Genomic DNA, 25388 nt, shown 5'->3' with positions numbered 1-25388 from the left:
ACAGCAAATGCTGTGGCAAGAAGTGAAAAGCCAAAGACGTCTAGGGGTGGGAAACAAAAAGATTTAAAACCTTGGCCACATGCAAAGTTAAACATGTAAACTGTGCAGAGTAAGGATATGAACTACATCTTACAGCAACATTACCATAAAGTTGCTAAACCTCTTGTTCTAAAGGAGCTACAGGACCCCCAGGAATTTACAGAAACTTCTAGGAACAGATGCCATTGCTTGGTACCACCATACTCCTTTAGCAAGTTTCTGTTTCACTGGTTGGAGAGTCAGGGACAGAGCAAATGAGTGGCTTCACTGCTCTGTCTCATACAAGTTACACTAAAAAGTCTCCCTGTACTTTGATCACAGCCTCGGAATCCTGCCATAACGACTACCAACAGCAAGTGTTTTATATTTCCACCTCTTTCTAACAAAGTCACATAGGAAAATCCAACAAGAAGAAGAAGACACCTCAGAATAATTAGGAGGTAATAATTCACCCCGTAAGTTTTCCTTAAGATCAAGGAATAATAAAGGTGACAGAGGGATTCTACCTCATGAACTAATTAGATAAAGCATGTCTAAATCTTAACATTCTTAAGTATAAAACAAAGAAATTGGACAAATGACTGCTGAAGCTTACTTGGGCTCTAAAATGTACGAGACTTGATAGGATTACTAAGATAAAAAGCATTGTGTGCATCATCCTACATATAGTTGACATTCAAATATTTGTAGTACCATTCCTTAGTACATGCATTTATATGAGAAGCGTTTCTTGTTAAAAATATGAAAGTCTATGGTAGCTCTGAAATTATTTGTACAAGTCAAGATAAGGGGGTGGCGGAGAGCGTGAGAAGACATTTCAATTTATGGCTTAATTTACATATATTTCCCCTAAGAATACTTTTATTGTATAAAGTGAAGTAATTTAATATTCTTGAAAGATTGAATCTGGTTCTTGGTTTCACTGTGAGTCGCTGTCTTCTTTTACTCTGGCTTGTGCAGTTTGGAAGTCAAATTCCAGCCAACTGTTACCAAAATGTCTCATAATTCTTTCCATTCTCTAAGTGAATCTACTCCTCATCCTGTTTTGTGGTGAAGCATGTTATAGCTTAGGGAAGGGAATACTGGAATGAGTACTAGAAGATATGGGTTCAAATTCCACCTTTGCCATCACATACTCAGTGAAGTCACTTGAGCCTGGGCTTTCTCTTCTAGTAGAGTGGGCTAGTACAGGCCTGATTACCGAGCAATATCATTGCTAATCACTTAACATCCAAATGCCAGACTCTGGACAACAAAAATGAGTAAGACCTCTCTGGTGAGCAGGGAAGATATATAAATAAGCAGTTCCAGAGGTCACTGAATGGAGGATAGAAAACAAATTAGAAAGGGAAATTTATAACATTTGAGGATGACTAGATATGAGAAGGGTAACTTGTGAAATTCAAATGACTGGATGTTAAGGCTATCTGAAATTGACTCCCCCTCATTTATCTTTCTTCACAGATGTACACCCCAACAATTATACTAAAAATAAAGCTAAATTTCATTTCAGCCTAGAACGGTCATTATTATATGCTTTCTCCATTCCTGCTTTTATACTCATGTTAAAAGCAGGCAGGAAAAAGAAGTCAGTTCACTCATGTCAATTCCTCTCCAGAAAATTAACCATTAATAATTTAGTTCTTAGTATTGGCTCTATAAGAAAAATGCATTCCAGATGCCATTTTCTTCCTCTCTCATTCACCAGTCATTGAAACCAGTTGGGTACAAGTGTCAGAACTAGACAAGAAGTTTATATTTGTCATCAAGTATAACAGAATCAATTTGAACTAAGAGAAAAAAAAAAAAACAACAACCAAATGCTTAGAAATATGCTCAAATATCTCATTGGGAAAAAAGTTTTTGTCAACTCCCCCAACATTCACACACATTACTTTATGCTTTAGAATACTGCAGGTCCATTTACTATTTGTTTTGCAAGTTTAGAAGTCACTTATCAATACAGGAGTGAGTGGGTCCCGGCGCTGAATCATGGGGACAGGAGTTAGACAGAGTACACCATTGATGACATGACATCCTTGCTTCATTTCACGGAAGCAAGGATGAGCTTCTGGAGTTGGATGAAGGCCCTCAGTGATAAGTCACAGACATCATAAGCCAATTGCGGTTGTGCTGGTCTCTGCAGTACAGCTGGCCAGGCTGTGCAAGTCTTGTTAGTTTTCATCTAGCAGCAAAATTGCTTTCATCAGGCAGCAATGTTAATTGAGTATGCACACAATGCATGGTGCATTAGAGTAAGTACTCTGGGGTTACATAAAAGGACTTTCACCAGAAAAATAAGTTTGAACTGAATGAACTCTCTAAGATACTTTGATTCTATTAAATGTAAGATATGGTCCCTGTCAGGAGACAGGACTGTTTTCAATTCAGTGAAAATATATCTATTTTTGACACAATTAGCTGGGAGCCATCTGAGGAGAAAAGGAGATCTAAATCTTATAAGAGGTGACCAAAAGGACTAAGGGTTGATAATAGACTTTTCAATTGCATCAAGGGGTCAGTGCCTAACAAGTACTTATCTTCACAGATACTTAGGTCATGGCAGCTAAGATTCCCTTCAAGATTTTGAGTTATAGAGAGGAGGTAACAAATAAAGCTGTACAGTGTTTTACCCACTATTCTCTGATCTATTTTGGGAACAATTCCCTTTTCACTCTCAAATTAAGTGGTTTGGCTGAGCTTTATTTCAATCTCCCAACTCCAAGGTTAGGGATCTGACCTAGGCCTGGCTCATGAAGTGATCTATTTCCCCAAGTACCACGACTGACTCCAGGAGGAACACATGGTCTAAAATAGGTAAGAGCCAGTCAACGGAATGGTTATCCCAACACATACTCACTCCAATCCTCTTCTGGGAAAGCTTTTGCTTCTCTGATAAAAGGGACAGCTACTGCTAATGCTCCCTTTTCCCTCCATAATCTTGCTTTGAATGTGGATGTGATTTCTGGACAAACACCACCATTTTGGGACCATGAGGTGATAAGCAAGAGAATATGAAGTCAACATTCTAAAGATGGCAGAACAGAAGAAAAATTGGATCCCTGACACAACGATTACTATACCAGCTATAGACTACCTACTGCTGGACTTCTTAATAATATGAAGAAAAAATGAATTCCTATTTGTTTAAACCATTGTAAGCAAGACTTTCTACTACTCACAATCAAACACATTCCTAACTGAATCAGAGATCGTCCACATAGTTTTTCTGAATATATTTGGGAACCCTCTTTTTAAAAGATCTATATGATGGTAGAACATAGGTTTGGACTACTGGTTTCATCTTTGCAAATACTTGGGGGTAAGCCTGTCTGAAAATGATAGCCACATATATGAGAAAAACATAACAGATGCAGATCCCTGTTGTTGATATAGTACTTGACAACCTGAATCCTGTGGGGCTTGTAGTCAGTTGTAGCTCAAGATAGTTATAAAAACCAGTAAGTTCCCTTTTTTTGCTTAAGCCAGTTACAACTAAGTTTCACTGCAAAGAATCTTGAGTGATATACCATGTGGAAGTAATGTATTAATTAACAACACACATGAATGAATTTGAGCCCATAATCTGTAACAGCCAAGAAAATATCCAATTAGATTGCCCTTTTGTCTATGCATTTTTTAAAAGGAAACCCCGATAAACAATGGTACATATTTCTGTTTGTACAAAATACGTCTGGAAAGATATTCTCAAAGCAATATACAGAAGATTAGGATTGGGGGTGGAGATTAGCTAAAGATGATTAACTTTCTGTAAAATCATTATTTTACATGTTCTCACATATACACAAATGAAATTCAAAATCTGCTGTGAAGGTATAGATGCCAGGCAGTGTATACTGGCTAAGAACATAGGTTTTAGAATTAGAGAAACTCATTTCTGAGATCTGGTTTATGACCTTAAGCATATTCCTTAACCTCTGTAATCCTCCATTTTCCATCTGCAAAAACAACAAGCAATGGTAACTCACAGTATTAATAAGTTAATGCATAAGACGTGATTAGGACAATGACTAGTATATAGCAAACTTCTAATTATTGTTAGAAATTATTATTATTAGTAGTAAACAACGGTTATTTCCATCTAACATTGAGTAGTTGCTCAAATGGGAACTATCTGAAAGAAGCTTATTTTTTTAATATTCTAAACTTAAAAATTTGTTTAAATATAGTTAATCTAATCCTTATATTAAATAATCTAGAGTAAATACCATAAGATACAGTTTATCTTGGGAAGGCCTCCAATTAGTCTAGGTTCATTTTCTAAAAGATAGAGGCTCTTTCTATGTGTAGTGTACTCTTATTTCATGTAATTATTAATGTGTGTTATAGTTCTTAAGCTTAAAAGGAGTCATCTGAAATTTTTCTATAGGTTTTTGTAAAGAATCTTTATCATGGCAATGAAGTAAAAGGATTAAACCTTATTTAATTCTTTTTCTGCATCAATTGAGATAATCAAGATTTTTCTCAATTAAAATGTCAAAATATATTAATAGATCTTCTGTAGGTGAATCATCTTTGTATTCCTGGGAGACTTCACTGATCATAATGTATTATTTTTCAAAAAATTACAAGCAACAATTTTAGAATGATAACTATAATGGTTACAATTTATTTAGTAATCATTTAGAATAGGCACTAGTTCTGCGTTCTTACATGCACTATCTCTTTATCATTGTAACAATTTAATGAGGTAGGACCCATTTTTATTTCCATTTTACAGATGAGTGAACTGGGCACAGAAAAGGTTAAGCATCTTCCCTAAGGTCACAGAGTGAGTTACTGGTAGAGCCAGGACTGTCTGAAACTGGTAGAGTCAGTCTGTCTGAAAATTGTAGTGCACAATAACTGGGACACCACTGAACATGCTGTATAATGTGGTGAGCTTTATTTATTTATTTAAAGATTTATTTATTTATGCATACAAGAGCTGGGGCACAGGCCAGAGATGCGGGGGGGGGGGGGTGAGAGGATTACAATGTGGTGTGTTTAGACTGACATCATAACCTGGACTCTTCATCACCAGAAACAGAAACAGAACAGATACCTGGTGTGGATCACTGAGTTTAGCATCAATATGTACTGAATTATATATGCTATATATTGGATTGGGGACCAAATTAATCATTAATAGAAAATCCAAATGGCTATAAAAAGAATATATTTGTGTGTTGGTGTGTATCTGTTTTCCAATCTCTGTTCTACAAAGCTAACATGTGAATAGAGATACCTTCAAGCAACTGTTAACAGGCTTACAAGAGGTATACAAGATATGCATTATGTGGAAAGGAAAGGAAGAGGAAGAAAAAGGTAGTATCTGACTGATGGCTTAAGAGCCTCAAAGGGTCTGATAATTCCTTGGAAGCAATGGTAGTAGAAAGACCAACCAGCAAATGTACAGAAAACTGAATTTTCTCATTGGGGGAAAAGTGAAACCAAGTAATAGGATATATATATATATATATATATATATATATATATATATATATCTCTATACATCTATATATATCTATACACACACACACACACATGCAATTATACATGCAAGGTAACACTTATTCCATATGCAAATCTACCCAGGTTAGTGTTCAGAGACCATGAACACCTGCCCAAGGAGACCATTTCTAGGTATTTGAAGACGTTTTTAAAATCTGTGCAAAGTGGGGGCCTTCCTGGTGGCGCAAAAGGTTAAGACTCAACCTATTAAGCTACCGGTGGCCACTGCAGCACCAGTACGATCCCCGGCCAGGGAGCAACCCACATGGTGCAGCAGACCTCTCCTGACTCACCTGCTGCTCCCCTTAGCAGTGTACTTAGGTCAATCTGCCTGTTCTGTTCCCCACTCTGTCTCTGGTGAATCTTCTCACCCCCGACACCTCTGGCCTGTACCCCAGCTCTTGTATGCATAAATAAATAAATCTTTAAAAAAAAAATCTGTGCAAAGTGTATCTAGCCTTTGAGCAGATGTTTCCTAATTAGTTTTTACTCCACTGTCTTCTCTTCAACATCAAAATATTCTGACAACAAGACTAGGGCTATCCTGAACTTTTACCATGATGCTCTAAACTGAGTGAGAAGCAAAATGTTAAACTCTAACATCTATTATTGTTAAGATGCCAACTGATGTAAAAACATATAAGAGGATTCTGTATACCTTAACTTATTAAACTAGTTAAATAAATATGGAATTTTAAATTTTCCTTCCTTTTCTACTTTGTTTTAGGCAATAGTATATTAACTATTTTTAAATAAAATGTTCTAGGCTTTCACATTTAACAGATTTTTAAATTTTCTAGTAAAGACTCACTTGTCAGTAATGCTCAAAGGACCCAAAGAGGTCAATAAAAGAGGAAAATTATTTTGCTACTTCTAAGACCCATTTTACACAAGGTATTGATAAACCAGCTTAATATTCCTGATACTGGCCAATAAATATAAATAATGATATTTTTATTTACTCATAATTTTTTAATTATTAGTAAGTCATTCACTCATTCATTCACCCATTCATTTACTATAATAGATATCTTTAATACCTTTTATACTATAGAATCTTCCTCTATGTTTAGACTTACTGTGTTTATCTAAGGGTGTTAGGCCTCAAATTATTTTAGAGTTGTAAACTAAATGAAAGAAGGATGTAACTGGCTGGGAGCTACTTAAAATACCAGCATATTCATCTCTATTTACTAGGTCAGGCTTGTTTTAGGAGATAATACACTTTATCCACTGCCCTTTATGCCAATAAAAACAGCAGCTCTGGATTACACTGGAAATTACAGAGTAGAAGACAAGGCCTTGACCAAATGTCCAGGTGGTAACTTGAGAGAAGTGTCAAACTTGATTTGTCTTTTGGTCAATCAATAAATCAATTAGAGCATCCACTAAGTGACCAGGAAAATACCTAAATACAATAAAGTCAAAATCAAAATCAACAAGCAACTATAAACCAGAGACACACTGTGGGGGGGTGGGGAGGAGGGAGTAGGATCAAAACAAGAGGGGTGGGAATTGCATGGGGACTATAACCAAGATGAAAATGCATACATTGTGCAAAAATGAAAAATGATGTAAAAAATAAAAATAAATAAAAATAAAAATAAATATATTCTGCCAAAAACAGAAAGAGCTATAGACTTGAATAAATATTTAAAGTATCTTTATTTAAAGAACATAACAAAACAATAAATAAAAATGGGCAAATATCTAAAAAAAAATACACAATTTTAAATAAACCAAAGCTAAGCCCAGGAAAATTAACTGCTGAGTTTTCCTATTCAGTCCTTCTCTCTTCTGTTTGTTGTTCCTAAGAAAAATATTTCCCTTACTGTTTTACATCATTAAGTTCTTTTGTCCAAAGGAGAGTAGCAAAGTGTTTCTAAAAATGCTATTAATCAACAGGGTGGAGATAAATCATCTCCTCTTTCTCAGCAGTGACTGGTTGCAAATAATAGTTCAGTATAAATCTGGTAACCTTTCTTCATACTTCTTTTCTAACAACATTCACACCTGATTCAGTGTTAGTGGTAAGTATGCAATAGAAACAGCTTCATTGTTCTACGTAGAATAAGAGATACCAGATATTTTGGCTTAGTATTTGGACAGTATATCTAATGCACATATACTTGGTAAGAACACAGGCCAAAGCTTCAACCCCAATAACCTTTCTGAGACACAACAAAAATCAACAGGCAAAAATGTCAGAGTTCATTTATTAGCAAAGTTGATAAAAAAATTTTTACTTTCTTCTGTGGCACTGGGAATTACCATATTTTATTTGGTTTGACAACTATTTAACAGTTTCTATGGCCAAGACATGAAAACAACCTACAAGTAATGTTTTTGTTTAAAAATGCTCTATTCATTATTCTGCTGGAAGGGAAATCCTGATCAAACAGATGACTACCAAATATAGCTCCACTTCCTCCCTTTTTACCTGTTTATGAGGACCCCTGAGTATGTGTGCCTTAGCGCCTTCACAAGCTGTCCTCATTGCTTCCAGTGATGGTGTACCCAAGAGATCCGTGATCAAATCCAACTACGAGGAAACATGAAATATATAGATGAATAGTAAGCTTTGGAAACAACTCTGCATTACTCTTAAATCACAGTCTTAGGAAGGAGACCAAATTTGGGAGGAAAAAAACCCAAACAACAATCAATCAAAAAACTTTTTTTTTTAATCGAAAAACTGAAAGCAAGTTCCAGATTACTTTACAGGAGTACCTTATTAGAAAACTAGAAAAAGGTTTATGAGGAATCCATATAATAGAAATATAGAAAATATATTTTGGCAAGTTTGACATTCTAAGACTACAGTAATTTAGGAGTCTGCATCTACCTGCACTATGTTGTGACACTATAGCATCTATGATTCTTGCAGAGATGGGCTGCTCTTTTGTTGATGGCTAATGACTGTTCAACTGTTAATGATGCTTCAAATGGATTCAAGTTCATCAAAGAGCTAATACACAAATAAGGAGGCTATGATTTAGTAATACTCTCAGAATATAAACACTGGAAATGAAAGTGAAGTTAGCAATGTTTGGGTCAGTTCCCACCTTGCACGTGCTGGTTATGCTAGAGATGTCTTACACTGAAAGAAAACTGTGACTCTGCATATGGGCACATTTAGCTAGCTGAGCACAATAAAGCAGACAAATAAAAAAGACCTTTTCACAAGTCTCTGGAGGCAACAAAACTACCTGAACAATCTTCTGTAGTGTTACAGTTCCAACCTCATAACCTAATTAGCAATACCATTTCATTTGGGTTTCTCCATGATGGAAAAATCTTTTTTCTTTTTTTTAAAGATTTATTTATTTATTAATACAAGCTCTGGGTATAGTCAGAAGCACGGGAGGGTGAGAGAATTCACCAGAGCCAGAGTGGGGAACAGAATAGACAGACTGACCTAAGTACACTGCTGAGGGGAGCAGTGGGCAGCAGGAGAGGTCTGCGCGCCATGTGGGACCCTTGCCAGTGGCCGGGGATTGAACCGGTGCTGCAGAGGCTGCGGGCAGCTTAGCAGGCCAGTGCTCAACCGCTGCACCACCAGGGGAGGCTCATGATGGAAAATTTTATCTAGAGAATATTTCTTTTCCTGGTTCTGGGGTTGCCAAGTATAAAGCACTATTTTTTTGCACTTATCTAAATCATGGGGTAGCCATCAGTATTACCTCCCTCCAGGATAATGGAGATACTTGAGAAACTTGTTTGCCATATAAGTAAAGATCTCTATACAAAGCTTTTTGGGAAAAGTGTGTTGATGGATATTTTTGTACTTCCAACAACCACACTAGAGCTTGAAGGAAATGTCTGACTCATGAAAACAAATGGAAACATTCAGAAAGTTGTCTAAAATAGGTCAGACCTGGGGGGTCTCCCTGATGGCGCAAGGGGTTGAGTACTGCACTGTGAGGTGAACCGCAGCCTCTATAGCATGAGTTCAATCCCCAGATGGCCAGGGAGCGGCCCACATGGTAAGGTAGACTTCTCCTGTCTTACCCGCTGCTCCCCTCGACAGTGTGTTTCAGTCAGTCTGCCTGTTCTGTTCCCCACTCTGTCTTTGGTGAATCCTCTCACCTCCAATGTCTCTGGCCTGTAACCCAGCTCTTGTATGCATAAATAAATAAATCTTAAAAAAAAAATAGGTCAGACCTAAAGATTACAAACATTTGCATGAAGTCTGCTGCTACTACATTACCTAGGATATTTATTTCTTAAGGATAGAGAAAATGCTATAGAAAACTACTAATACCATTTAGAAACTAAGATTCTTTTTCCATTTTAGGTCTTGATTTTTCACCCAAAAATACAATGATGATAGACAGAGATGAATTCTCCTTCGGTGGAATGTCAGACTGACAAACTTGAGACCTATGTATTTCTTTAGAAAATGAGATTATCTCAGGGCCTCCTTGGTGGTGAAGGGGTGGTGCAAGTCTCAGCACTATCAAGCTATCACCAGCCACTGCCAGCCACTGCGGCATGAGTTCATCCCCAGTCGGGGAGCTGACCCACATGACGTAGCAGACCTCCCTTCTATCACCTGCTGCTCCCCTCAGCAGTGTATTTCAGCAGATCCTGCTGTTCTGCTCCCCACTCTCTCTGGTGAATCCTCTCACTCCCCTGCACCTCTGGCCTACACCCCAGTTCTTGTATGCATAAATAAATAAAATAATTTTTTTAAAAAAAGAAAATGAATTATCTCAGTATTTGGACAGGACACCTGATATATATGTACCAGGTAACTAGTTGATTATACTTTCTTTATATATTTTCTTCAGCATTAACCCAAGATTGTGTATGTATAAAATTTGAATAACTTAATTTTTACTTAAGTGTTTGTAAATGCAATCTCCTACGTCCAGGTCTGATAGTGTTACAAGTAAGTCTGTTAAATCCTTACAAAATAAGTTGAACAGTAAAGTATTGTCAATACTACACAACATTAGATTATAATTACATGCACCTGATTATTTTTTACCACCGGGACAAATTTTTAAGATATAAATTTAAGAAAAACAGACTTTGAATATATAGCAAAGAAATAAATTTAAATATTGATCATAACATATAGTTTCTAATGTATCAGGTAACAATGAAAAGAGCATAAAAGAAGTGATTCCATTACCGATCAAGCACACAAATTATAAAGACACATAGCAGTCGAGGTGATCTTTTAAATTGTGATCGATCAAATCTTAACACTCCCTTACTCAAAACCTTCATATAGTTTTACATCACACTTTGGACAGAATAAAATCCAAAGGCCTTTTCAGGTTGCCATGGTGAGGCTCTTTCTCTCTGACATGATCTCCTACATGCTCCTCCTGATCATACCATTCCTCCAACATGCCACATCTGCTCCTGCCTCACAAACTTTATTAAACGGTGTTCCTTATTCTAAATCATTCTTTCCCCATGTCTTGACCCCTCATTTCCTTCGGGTCACTCCTCAAATTTGCCCCCTTTAGCACTGCTCTGCTCCATCCTCATCCTCTATCCCTAACCTAGTTTAATTTTTCTTCATAGAATTTACCATTACTTAGGATTGATTACATTTATATTTATTTGTATGCTTATTTTCTGTCTCATGTGAAAGTTTTACAAAAGCAAGAACTAACTTTGCCTTATTTATTGCCATATACTTAGCATCCTGGTGCATTATCATAACTGCCAACATTTATGATGGTACCTTGTTTTGACTTTACTACTCGATTTAATATATACCACAATCCTCAGAAAGTTTTAGACACCAAAGAATTAACAAGCAAATAAAGAGGAACAGAGAGGTTAAGTAACCTGCTTAGGATTTAACGGATAAAGTGGCAGAGCTAGGATTTGATTACACAGGCTGAGAGCACATCATTATTACATTATTCTCATGCAAACAATATTATTAAAGTTTATGAATAAAAGATAGCTAGGAATGATCACATGAAACATGTGTAGTAATGAATTAGCTATAATACCAAAGTATCATGCTTTCCTAAAATTACATTTTAATTAGTTTCTGATGTTCTCTGCCACATTTAAGTATTCTAGCCCAATAATACAGGTTAGAAATATTTCTAAATGTTCAGATTTAAAGAAATTAACAATCAAAATTTATACTCTAAACACAAAGCACAAGTACATTAGTAACCAAATAAATTTTTATATCAGTCTAATTCAGTTAGAAAGAAGAAAGACCCTGTAGCAACTAAAGGTTATAGTGGTGCAAAACACATAGGTACATGCAATCAAGTCAACATGCTCTCCAAAAGGCTTGTTAAGTTACAAAAGGAATCTCTCTGTGATCTTCAACTTCATAACTTTCTGAATGTTAAGTGAACCTCAATTTGCTAAAAGAGAGTACACTATGAATAAGCCTTGGGCATGTGTGCATGATGGAATTTCCTTTAAATCTAAAACTGGGGCTTCCCTGGTGGAGCAGCCGTTGAGCACTGTGTTGCAAGGCTGCCCGCAGCCTCCGCAGTGCCAGTTCGAACCCCGGCCACCGGGTGAGGGTCCCACATGGCGTGCAGACCTCTCCTGCCGCCTGCTGCTTCCCTCCGCAGTGTACTTCATCAGTCTGCCTGTTCTGCTCTCCTCTCTGACTCTGGTGAATTCTCTCACCCTCCCGCGCTTCTACTGTACCCAGTGCTTGTATAAATAAATAAATAAATAAATAAAAATAAATCTTAAAAAAAAAAAAAATCTAAAACTGAATTGGAAACTACTAAAGCCTAAAGTGAAGTCATACCTGCTGAATGGGACTCTGTGCCTGAAACAGTATTCTTCGTCCTAGTAGTTCTGCAAAGATACATCCGACAGACCAGATGTCAATAGCATTGCTGTAATGACGGCTGCCCATCAGGATTTCTGGAGCCCGATAATACTGAGTAACAACTTCCTGAGTCATATGACGGGATTCATCTAATTCTTCCACTCTGGCCAAACCAAAATCACAAATCTAAATAGAAAAGATTATCAAAATATTGTCAAGCAGACAAATATAATTACAAATGGGAAAGTAAAATAAGACAACAAAAAATTAAAGCCTTTATAGAAATTTGAACATTGAAAAGCTTTCAATGCTACAGGAAGAATATATGTGTTAATATATATTTGATTTTATCTGGATTAGCGAGAAAAGCCTCAAACTTCCATAGCTGTATAAAATGATGTATCTTAAAATCATTCTTCTCATCTTTAATCTCTTTTCAGTTGATAACTAAACCAAAACCAAAACCACAACTGGAAGCATATTTCTAAGTTTAATGGACAAACCAAAATATTTTCAAGGTTGGTTTATTGAGGAAGATAATGATAAAAGAGATGTATCTTAAAGACCTCTTGAACTGACTATGTTCACTAACTTTACAGCATATACACAGTAAAATTCTTTTAAAACTATCAGTTTCAAATTGAGTCCTGCTGGATCCATTTCTGTGGAGGTACTTCGGGAGCTCCCTAAAACATTTTATGTAAAATTTACATGTATCTATCTACATACTTAAAATACTAACTCACATTCAAATGTGTGAATATGTCAAAATGTAGCATACTGCAGAATACCAATGCTACTATTAATTCATTTTCATGCCATAAATAACTGAGTGCCTGTATGCTTTAGAAAGCATGCTAGAATCTGGACACATAGAGGTAAATGAGAAAGGCTGGTTAATTTATATGCAGGAGGATTAAATCCTGCTATTTCTGTTTAACTGAAAAGTATCCTCATATTGCAAGGTGAGCTATTAGTACCCAGCAGCAGCAGCACCACGACAACCAGCAACTAAGGTTCTGGTGACTTAAAAAATGTTAGAAAACCACTGCTTTAAAAGAGCAAATTTTACCCCTAATTTTTGGCAATCCTCCCTCTGGGCTGATTCTGCTATGTCTGGTCATATTAGATGAACTTATGTTTGTATGTGGGCATGAATCAGTGTGAAGTCAACATCTTGAAAACTTAAAAATAAAGTAACAACTTTCAGAATACACAGAAAAACCATACTAAAAAGGAACAAAAAGCATAAGTTGTTTATCAAATCCTTCCAAAGGCTAATGTTTAAATAACAATTTTAAAACCCTATTACTTGGCCATGAATTCTTAGGACATCTTTTTTTTTAACCAAAACGAAGCCAAAGGAAAGAACTTAAACTCACTTTCTTGTGTTTCTTTCATTTACAGTATATTGAAAAAGCCAACCACCCAACCAACAACAAAAAAATTGTTATAAACAAGTTCTTTGCTTTTAAAAAATCAGTCTGATCTAGAGTCATTTTTGGCAATTTATCTGGGAGCTAAACACAATGAAATTTATATGTTCAGGTAACCAAAAAGATATTGAGATTCCAGTAAAATTATTCTCTTAATAGAAACAAAATATATGCACAATATGAAAAGATACCAATGTAAAAGAAATGTTTTGATATAATTATTTTTGTTAAATTTAAACATTTGAAGAAAGAAAATTAAGTGTCTTTAGCCAGGTGTCTATGCTGACTTTTAAAAGTAGGCTGCTGCTAAGATAAGTCAAAGAAGCAGAGGGAAATTTAAAAATGTTCTGATCTACATGTTGTTTATTCATAAATACATTCTCTTTTAGTTACTCATTCATGTATCCAGAGGTTAAAAATACCATAACAAACAATTTGGAAAATGGACTTCACGTAGTAATGATATCAATCATAACAGGTTCTACGCAAAATGCTTTGTGATGTCATCCAACCAGAAACCAAAATAAAAGACACTGGCTAAAACTATTCTAAAACTGATTTGGTATGAGCAGAGATAAAAATTCCCAATGGCAAGATTGCTACTTTGTTGAAATTTTTTAAAAGTTAAAATGGGATATGGGGCTAGGTTGCAGTTCTCTTAAAAAGTGAAAAGGTGGCAGGGGAATGAAATCAATGACCTAAAGACGGAATATTTACTTTAGTGGATTTGGGGGACAATTACTTTCTCTGTGGAAACAAAAGACTGAACTACAATGTGTATTGTTTTCAGAGAATATATATATATAAAAAACAGGCTTAAAAATCCTTTTAGAGTCAAAATGGGAATAAAGTTCTTCAAGGCTATAATGAAGGGAGAATCTTTATGCAAAAGCAGTATAACACATCGGCTTTTAAAGAAAATTGGCTCACAGTTTAAGGAAAGCATTTAAAATAAAAAATGAAATCCATTTATACACTTAGTTCTAATGTTAAATGTAACTGCCAATAAGCTAAGAAGTAATGGCAGCCTTGATTACTTTTAAAGTAAGCAACATTAAAAAAAAACAGTTCTTTTCTTTTTCAAATATCTGTTGAAATGTGAAGAATATTTGCTATAGTCTTGAAGCACTGTACAATACTGTAACCACCTATAAAATATGTGAAATTTTAATTTATTTACACAGAGATGACTTGGCATTAGGAGGGCCCTTACTTCTAATTTCAATGATGGGGTAAAATATAGTAGAATTTTCTCTATTAGGGTCGGGGTGGCATGCGCATATGAGGATTTTGCTACTTGTGAGTCACTGTAAGAAAAGACAAGGGGGTATTTAATTGGAGGGAAAGTAAAACTGAAATCAATGCCTTGAGATTTGGGGGCTACTAACTGTAATTAACCCTACAATCAATTTCCCTTTAGAGGAATAATGGAGGATTGGCTACGACATAATACAGGTATAATGGTAATACCTCGGACCATTTTCCCCATTAGTATTTTCACTTTAAAGTGTTTTTACTTCCCTACTTTACTACCTCACTCAAGCAGCATATAAAAGGGTCTATTTTGTAAAAACACAGTCTTCTTAGAAGTCAAGCTTCTGTAAGCACAGAAGCTTACTGGTCTGCTGATATATTTTCTGATGTATACTTTATTTATTTATTTTTTTTTGTTTGTTCTGTTCATACATGCACTGGGTACAGTCAGAAGCGCGGAAGGGTGAGAGAATTCACCAGAGCCAGAGTGGGGAGCAGAGCAGGCAGAAGGACCGAAGTACACTGCTGAGGGGAGCAGCGGGTGGCAGGAGAGGTCTGCGCACCATGTGGGATCCTCCTCCGGTGGCCGGGGAGCAGCCGGGGATCGAACCGGTGCCGCAGAGGCCGCGGGCAGCTTCGCAACCCAGCGCTCAACCGCTGCGCCACCGGGGAGGCCCTGATGTATACTTTAATAATGGAACAATAAGAACACCTTCTCTATATTTTTTCCAGTCATATTATAACTCTGATTTCATTGTTCTCAAAACATATACAAAATATCATGAAATCAAGAGCCAAGGTTACAAATCAGTTACTATGGCCATGACTAGTGATACTGCTAGAGAAAAGTGGTTCATTAATTTTTGGTAGGGTGATGAAAATAAAATACTATTTCTTTCACAAAACACATTGCTCTTAAACCTGCCTTGACATTCTGACTTTTTTCTCAGGTATTTAAATAAACTGAAAAACTACCTTTAGAACACAGTTGCTGTTCACAAGGAGATTCCCTGGCTTAATGTCTCGATGTAAAATGCCAGCTGAATGGAGATACTTCAAACCTGAAATAACAGATTTAATCACAGATATTTAATTCCTTGTGACTTGGGGAAAACCTTAGAAACAGAGTACAGAATTTAAAATTATTCCCCGAATAACTACATAATAAATATAATTAAAAGCTTTACTTAATCCTACCTAAACAATCATTTTTTTAATAGTAAAATAAGTATCATCAAAGATTTGCACAATTAAGAGACAATGCCTACAATTAAAAATATTATTTTGGCTTAAGCTTTCCAGGTACTGGAGTTAAGGGTAACCATACCAATACCACTGAATTGCTTCATAATTGAGGCTACTGCAGCTATGCTACTGATATTCTCAACCTGTGATTCTGAGCCTGCTCCAACAAAATAGTTCCCGTTAACCAACAGGAAGTCTTTCCCAGGTCAGACTTTTCTTGATGAGACAAACTCAAAAAAGATACTCAGGTCTGTCAGTAGCATTCACCACCATTGAGAATCCTAAGGGTAATTCATTAATTTAAAAGTATTTTTGACATATTAAATGATGGGAGGCACTACATCATATTTTGAATAAAATATAGCAAATCATATTTTTTTACAAGCACAAAAAATGATCTGGTATTTTTTCTATCCCCCCCGATCCCTGAATATCAGTAAATATATGAGAGGTGAACTTTCTAGTTTTAACATTGTATATATTTTAATATTTTTGGCAGATATTTTCAATCTTTATAAAGAATATCTTAATTTCCTGAATCCTGTGAGTGTGAGGGGAAAAAGTATTTACTAGGTAAAAAAGCTGTTTCAGCTTTAAATAATTCTCCACTTCAATACCAATATTCTGAAGGATACACCCAATAGCCAGAAGTGCTAACAATGCTGGCCCAAACCACTACTCAATCAAGTCAGTGTTCTCTAATGAGCCAGTTTAAATAATTATTTGACTGGCGATTTTTAATTAGTCTTCTTTCACGCTGTGGCTTTAAGAGTCATTTCGTCTTTCTAGAGGTGGACTCAGGTATGAAAGTCAACACTCTGTCCACGCCCACTTACTGGCTGCTGGCTTGCAGAATGGATGTCATCCATAGGGGACACAGTTACTTTTTAATTTAGTTATCATATCAGCCACATATCATACTAGTTTGTTTAGTGGAAATTTTGTGGCAAATTAACCTGCCTGACCAATTATCCTGCTTATTTGCCTCCCTAGATTAACCCATCCAACTGCCTAATGAATTAGACAAGGCTTTCTCCTCTATCAGTGAAAATAAGACCATTTTGGTCACCCTTAATAGCCTCTTAACATCATGTATCTTACATCAAGTATAGAGATTATAAACTATACCTTGGTCAAAGGTCTTTAAGGGAAAAAGAAAGCCTTGGAAGATCACGTTAAAATTCAAATGAAAAGCAAAACATTTCATTTATACAGTGACACTATGTTTTTCTTCATCTTACCTCGCAAAATCTGATAAAGAAAAACTTTGACATGATCTGAGCTGAGTGGTTGAGGAGAGACGATAATTTTATGTAGGTCACTCTGCATCAATTCTGTGACAACGTATCTTGAGGTTTTAAGTTAAGGAGAGTTCAGAGATTTCAGCCTCCAATCCCCTCAAAGGAGGTACCAGGTCTAAAGAGTAAGTTCGATTCTTAAGGCTGGAAAAAGCTTAGCAAAAGAAAGCTGGACAGCATGATATAGGTGAGAATTCCAGCCCTCACAAAACAAAAACAAAAACAAAACCCCAAGGACAAACAAACCAAAAAAGCAAAAACACAACAATGCCAAAATTAAAGAATTTACATATTTAAAAATTAGCAGAAGTAAACAATAAAGTGACTTCCTTATAACCACCATTATATAAGAGAAAAATAAGGGCAAACATTTGAAATCATTGCCAGGCCAGGAAGACTGTGAAGACCAAGCAATTTCAGGGTGTCCTCAGACTTGTTACTGTGGCATCCTTACAATTCAAGTAAGAGAGGGTTAAACCCTGGCCACCACAGCACCAAGTTAATGAAAAAGAAGACAACCTTGTCGTCAACTCAACGACAGCAACATAAAGCTACTTTACGAAGTATGACACTCCTGAAAATGTGTAAAATGTTTCATTTGAATCCAAGTCTCTGCACAATTCTTAACAACTTACTTCTTTGATTAAATTTTGTATATCTGCTTTGTAGCCTATTATATCCTCCAGGTTTTGCTCAATCAATACATGGCAAATGATCAAAGGCTGGGGCTTGGGAGCAACAGAGAATTCAGATTTCTTGAAAATGTATTGTCTTCTGCTATATCTAGAATAAAACCGCTTTATATCTTATTTCCTGTCTCCGGTTAAGAACTCAACACAAGTTTGGATGAGTTTAATGATTTAAGTATAACCTTCCTTAACACAAGGGTCCTTCATTTAAAGAGGTTCCTCCGGACTTCAAATTCTTTTGATGCTTTGTTAGTTTCACATTCATTCTGTCTGAATAACCTAAGGCCTCCTAAGCCCTGGGTATCTGAAAGCAGGAAAAGGTAGGACAAAAATCGGCAGTGTTTACTGTTGGACTGCAGCTATTTTGCTCTCTAGGCATTTTCCTTAGAGCCTAACTTTTTTCTTTCAGAGAAATATTATGGAACCTTTTGAAAAGACAATCCATTTGACACCCTATAAAACATGTCATGTACTATATAGTTAGTCCTGTACCACAGCTAGCTGTAGAGAGAGGCCATCTCAAGGGCAGCTGTAGTCAAAAGGTACTTAGCACTAGTGATAAATGAACTAAGAGGGTCCTGGGACTCTTGTTTTAGCACTTACATGATCACTGCAAGGGTAAATGTTAGGCACATAAAAACAAAGATGTGAAGGAGTCTGCCTTTAAATCTTACAATAAATTTTTAAAAAGTGCTGTTAGGCTCTGGATATTATTTTTATGAGTTTTAAAGAGTATCTTGCAGTAAGTGATGATTTATAAACATTTCTAAATGTTTTAGCAAAAATAAGTAGGAAAAGGAACAATTTGGGAGCAGGAAGAATAATTAATAGTTGATAGCACTAGACACACAGTTGGAAAGCCCTCCTCCCTGAGAACCCCCTCAACCTCACCCCTGCCCCCGGGCAAGCATCTAGGCCATCCAAGTGTTGACTTTCCTTCTCTATTCTCCTTTGTTGGTTCTCTTTTCTTCTCCAACCACTTAATGCTGAAATGCCAGGGAGAGCTTTATCTTTTCATTCCACACTTACTCTCTTTTGACTGGATCCAGCCCCATGACTTCAAATAAGATCTATGCTATTGACTCCCATCTTTCTCTAGTCCAGTCATGCACATCAAAATATTCATCATTTCCATTGGATGCTAACTGGCATCTTAAACTCACATGCCCAAACTTGTATTTTCCATCTTTCCCCTCACCAAAAGCCTTCTGGCTGCAGGCTTTCCCATAGCAACGCTATTTTGTCCCCAAGTTGCTTATACCACAAACCACACACCTCAGAGTGATCCTTCAGCTTTCTCTTCCACCACACCTCCAACCCACCAGAAAAATCCTATTGGTTCTTTCAGTAATTAGTCATGGAATTAGACCACTTTTATGTCCACCCTGGCTCAAGACCCCATTTTTTGTCTCCATATTGACAACTACTTTATTCTATAGAAAGTATAATTTTTAAGGTTTTTATACTCTTAGGTATGATTTTTTATTTTAGGTTTGACTATTAAGATTCTACTTTAGTGAGGAAATACGATCTGGCACATACGATTTCCTTAAGGGACAGTTCTGAGATGTGTCAGATATGTATTAAGATAATTCTATAAATGACATATTGATTAAATTATAAATCTCAATTGTAAGGGTTAGATTCAAGTTTTCTTCTTAATGGTTTTAAATGTTTTCTCTTAAAAATTCAATGACCACCACTATATATACCCATTACCTAGGTTCTACACTTAACCATATTTGCTTTTAGCATACATTTACCTATGACTATATTAATCAATTTGTTATATTTTCTGGGTTCATTTCAAAGAAAGGTCTTTTAGAAAAACCAGATTATATCACTCTTTTCCAAAAGTTATTTCACTTAGAGTAAAAGTCAAAGTTCTTAAAATGACCTTATAGGGACATAAATGATCTGGCTTAACTTTTTTGACCTCTTCTCCTATAACTTTTCTGCTTGCTATTTTCTTAACATGCTAGACACATTAGGCCTTTACTCCAGTTGTTCCCTCTGCCAGGACTGTGCTTCGCAGACATCTGCTTGGCTATCTCTTTCACCTCCTTTGTGTTTTTGCTTGAGTCTTATCTTTCTATTGAGCCTTACCTTGACCACTCTAAAACTGCCCTTCACAATCCTCAGCTAATCATTAATGTTTTCACACAGCCCTATTTTTCTTTAGTACTTTTCCTACATAATACTTATGTTTTTGTCTGTCACCCCAGGCCTGCTCCATGAGGGCAAGGGATCCACCCCTCCCACAAGTCTATCACAAACTCCCAGAAATAACACATGGACACAGCAAGTCCCCTATAAATGAATGAATGAATGAATGAATGTACACCAAGCACCAGCTGGGTACAAGCTACTCTATGAAGTATTTAAACATATCAGCAAAGAAATCCGACAAAGAGTTACAGATGAGGAAACCGAGGCTACAGATGGTAAGTAACCTGTCTAAGGCTATATAGTAGTAAAACTTGGATTTGACTATAAAGTAATCACCAATTTGACTTTATCTTTTCTAAGTTATATTTAAAAAATGTAATAAAATATACAAATTGCTCATTGTGTGTTCTTTATTGAGTTATAATTGACAAGATTGTATATTTTTATGGTGTACAACATATCAAGTCATATTATGAAATTATTACAAACCAGTTAATTAACCTATTCATACACCTCACGTGATTACTATTTTGTTGTTTAACTGTGTTCTTTTATAGAATTCCAGCTAATAAATACAAAACACACAATGATAGGTTAGTGGAAATATCAGTTTTGAACCTCTATGATATCACGACTCTAGCACTAATTATTAATGGCTATTAAAACCATTTGAAAGGGATAAGATAAGACTAATGTTACCTCAATCCACCACTCAATCTTAGCAGCACAAAACTTAATGTGGGATGAGATATTAGGTCCATGTTATTATAGCACACCACTGTCTACAAGTATTCATCATGTCTAAAGAAAACCTCAATATAACGAATCCTCTAGTTTTAACCAGTGTAGATTAGGGGAATTAAAAAAAAACTAGGGACATGAAGAAACAATCAGCCAAACATACAATGTGATCATTCTTTGGGAAAATTTTTTGCAACAAATCAATGAAAAAAAAAGGCAAGGAAAAAAGGGACATAAAGCCTTGGGATAATAAGGAATAATGACACAATAGTTATATTTTTAAGGTCCTTATCAATAAGAAATGCACATTTCAGTACTTATAGGTGAAATAAGGCAAGGTTTAGGATCCATTTGAAAACACTCCAGTATTCATTTCCCTCCCTCTCAAAAGCAAGGGATAGAGAAAATGAGTTTTGTAAAATGATAGATAATTGTTGATGTGGGATATGATAATTATACTATTGTCCCTACTTTTGTGTATTTTAAATAGCATTCCATTTTATGTAATGTCACGATTGAAAACAACGCTCTACCAGTGGACCTTCAGGTTATTACTGTTTGAATGTAATGGAGCTCTGTAAGAGGGCTCAGAGCTCTACAGCTGTTTCATAAGGAATCTTTTTCTTTTTTTTTAAAGATTGATTTATTTATTTATGCATACAAGAGCTGGGGTGTAGGCCAGATGTGTGTGGGGGTGGTGGTGGGGTGGTGGTGGTGGTGAGAGAATTCACCAGAGATGGAGTGGGGAGCAGAATAGGCAGATGTACTGAGATACACTACTGAGGAGAGCAGCGGGCGAGACAGGAGAGGTCTGCTGCGCCATGTGGGTCATCTCCTTGGTTGGTTGGGGATTCAAACTCATGCTGCAGTGGCTGGCAATAGCTTGATAGCACTGTCTTTAACCCCTGCATCACCAGGGAGGCCCCAGTTTCATGAGGAATCCTTAATTATGTATAGATCCTCTCCCTTGGGTTAATCCATTTCTCCAGAAAATGTCCTTTAAACTTCCATCTTGGAAGACACAGGTCAGGCTGCCAGGGCTCTGTACAAGTGGGGGAAAGGCTCAGTATGTCCATGGAATCAAGCTTTAGTCTTCTATAGAATAAGGAAGATCTGAAATTTTCACTTTTTATACACTTATAAAAATCAATCCTATGTTTGGGTCTACTTGTATCTCTGAGATACCTCTAATTCCTGAGTCTTGTGATGTTCTGTAACAAGGAAAAACAAGCCAACCCCTCAGATGTTTCTGAGTTTTCACTACTTCTAGCATAGGTCTCTCCCTCTTCTAATTTGTGTTAACTCTTTACTGACATTTTAAGGCTACTATAGTAAGAACTGGTAATAAAGATTTGTGTACTACCTCTAGCTGTTTTCAACTTGTTTATTGGTCAGATATGTGTGAGAGAGATAAAGAAACAGAGAAAGAGAGAAGAGAGAGATCCTATTCTTTGCTTATTCTTCTATTATATTAATAGTGTTTATCTGTAAGAGCACTTTGCATTTTAAGGATATTAACCCTCTTGTACATACTGAAGAAAAAATTTCCCACTAGGAAATTCTAGGACAGAGACAGGGAAAAACTTCTACTTGTACCATTAAGCCTTAATCTGAAGTCCCAATATTCTTGAGTTGTATTGGTTCTAGAAATCTCAAGGGACAAAAACAAAGACACACTACACAGGGGGAAAAAATATCAACCAACAAAATGAAACCAGAAAACCTCCACAATTGCCATCTTTATGTTGTCAACTTGAGGTTTGACTCAGGGCAGGGAAAATTCCTTAAGAGAGTATAAAACACTTAACTGCATGGGATGTCAATCAATTTTTTGTTTCTGGTAGGACTGAAAAATTCTGTGTAGAAGTGAAGTAGGATCTATTCCATTCTGCCTCACATATCTCTAAAACTGGCAGCCAACTTGTGATGCCAGAATCTTTACTCTTAGTAGTGACAGTTGGTTATGCATGCAAGCAACAGAGAGAAAACATCTTAATTTTCAAGTTATCAGGTTGAATCCATAGTGCTGGCACTTGAAAAATCTTGCTTTGACTTATAAAAGGAACAAACTGATAGAAAAGCCAAAAACAGAGAATAAGTATGAAATAAAGTCATATGCTTTCTTCTAACAGTAACTACATTTTCAAAGAGAGATGAAAAGGAAAACCAACTGGCTGGAATGGATACTGTTCTAATAAGTTACTTTATAAATAATTATTCATTTCAGAAAAAAAATTCTTACATTGCATTTAGCATTATAAAACATATTGACTGATCATTGTGTGGTCCACCCTAAACCCAACAGATCTGAACTGGTAATACTGGACTATATTTGACCAATGAAATGATTTCACTTAGTTAATCTAACACAGAGCTGTTATAAAAAATTACCAAAAATCAAAAAGGTGTTCATACTATGAATAAAGAGAATGATTTCAAATGGTAAGTCAATTCCTCTATGCTAATAGGACTTAGAAATTTCTTATGAAACATAAACCAGAGGTTTTCTCTCTGCTAACGACAAATAAGACCTGTGAAGTTGAAAAGCCTTTCCTTCAACCTTTTGCTATAATATCTAAGCAAAGAGTTTTTAAAAGAGTGCTACTTTCATACCACTTCTTGAGAAGATGATAGGTTGGGTTAAAAAAAATGGGGCTAAGTTAATAAGCTCTAGCCTTACCAGAATGCCCAGGGCAAAACCACACAGATGTTGCCCAGTCCACCTTTACCATTCTGTTTACCTTTGTGCAGACATATTTTCCCTCCTCTAGTGGTTTCAAACATAAAGGACTGAAAAAATTTAAGTGTATGATTTTTTTAAAAAGTGAATATCTATAGGGAATAAGTTTTTTCAAGCTTTAGTTTAGCAAAGCAAACTTTTTTTGGGGGAAATCCATTTTCCACTCCATGAGTAAAGCAGTTTTTCTTCCTAGAAAACAAGTCAATAACCAGGCCAACCTTTAAACACTTTCTCTGGAAAAATACAATACTTGAATTTGAAGATTTTACAATACAGCTGCAGGAATTTAGAAGCAACATACACCACTTTATGATAAGGTGTCTGCTGTGCTCTAGCAGAAACCCTCTGAAGTCTCAATCCCCAGCATAATGTTTCCCAGATGTCTCAACTAGTTGCCATGCCAACTAAAGCAGCTTAAATTAAATGAGGGTCTGAAAAGGCACCTGCATCACTCCAGGTCTGTTGCACATTAAGTAAAGCTCTCTTGACAGGGACTCAGAGGTGCCATTAACGTGAGCAGCAGCTATCTGATTATTGTTTCTGAGTAATTTAATGAGGGTCTCCAAACAAGAGAGAAAACAAGGTGCTCTTTCCCTGTCTTGGTCCTTTCAAATGGGACTGTTTCTCTAACAGCTGGTGCACCCAAGGGTCAAAGACTTTTCCTTTTAAGTTACCATTGGGTAAGAATAAAATTTAAGACCAAAGTTAGGGCTTTCAGGAGAATATTAATAAATTAACTGTGTTCTCCTATTAAAACTCATTATTAAAAATATGGTTGTAAAAAACACACTGTGCTTGGTATGCCAACCTCAGTGATTTGAACAGCCCTGCTATAAAATAAATTGCTGCTGATTGCAGCAATTAGTTAAGTAGCTCCATGAAATATGGATTTCAAAATGTACTGATTTGCTTCAGAAAAACGAATGATGCAAATTAACAATTATAAATGCAAAGGGGTGGGATATGGTGGTTCGGTTCGGATGTCTCAAGTGCCCAAGAGAAATAACAGTGTTTGTGTGTTGTTTTAGAGTTAATTCTTTGTGTGGGTGTGTGTGTGAGAGAAAGAGAAAGAGAGAGGGAGAGAGTACTGACACTTTAGAAGGATCTTTATAACTGGGTGTAAAATTATCTTTTTGCTGCTTTCTCAAATATTAGTCACTGGGGACTATCACTTAACACAAACACAAACTCAGGCTAGAGGAGGTTATGTGATTTACCAAGGTCACATTCACTGTCTGCAAACTGCCAGAACTACCTTAGGTTTCCTGACTCCTGGTCAAGGGCTCTTTCCATCTTACCAAGTTGCCTTCAAAGGAAGTTTGCCTACTATTACCATTTCTTAATCAAATATTACAGTATGCAGAATACTTTGAAATAAAGAAAAGCTGAATTATTTTTAATTATATGCTATGAGGAGGACAAAGGAAAGCTAAATTTTGTTGAAACTCCGTGCCACTTTATGCATCACTTTATCATATACACCTC

General features: G+C 36.1%; 1 protein-coding gene across 1 annotated transcript in view; it reads right to left on the bottom strand.

The window, feature by feature from the left end:
• NLK (nemo like kinase) overlaps positions 1–25388 on the bottom strand; it is a gene marked incomplete at both ends in the record, with an annotated part of 148921 nt that overhangs the window by 10064 nt on the left and 113469 nt on the right. The window contains 4 exons of the mRNA XM_084237354.1: positions 7994–8095; positions 12308–12517; positions 15997–16082; positions 17508–17614. Of these exons, the coding sequence (XP_084093480.1) occupies positions 7994–8095; positions 12308–12517; positions 15997–16082; positions 17508–17614 (505 nt within the window). The remainder of the gene's footprint in view (positions 1–7993; positions 8096–12307; positions 12518–15996; positions 16083–17507; positions 17615–25388) is intronic.

The sequence above is a fragment of the Talpa europaea genome (genome assembly GCF_964194135.1).
Source record: "Talpa europaea genome assembly, chromosome: 7".
NCBI classification, from domain to species: domain Eukaryota; kingdom Metazoa; phylum Chordata; class Mammalia; order Eulipotyphla; family Talpidae; genus Talpa; species Talpa europaea.
The sequence above is the reverse complement of the archived record's forward strand: the minus strand, read 5'-3'. Positions and strand labels throughout refer to the sequence as shown.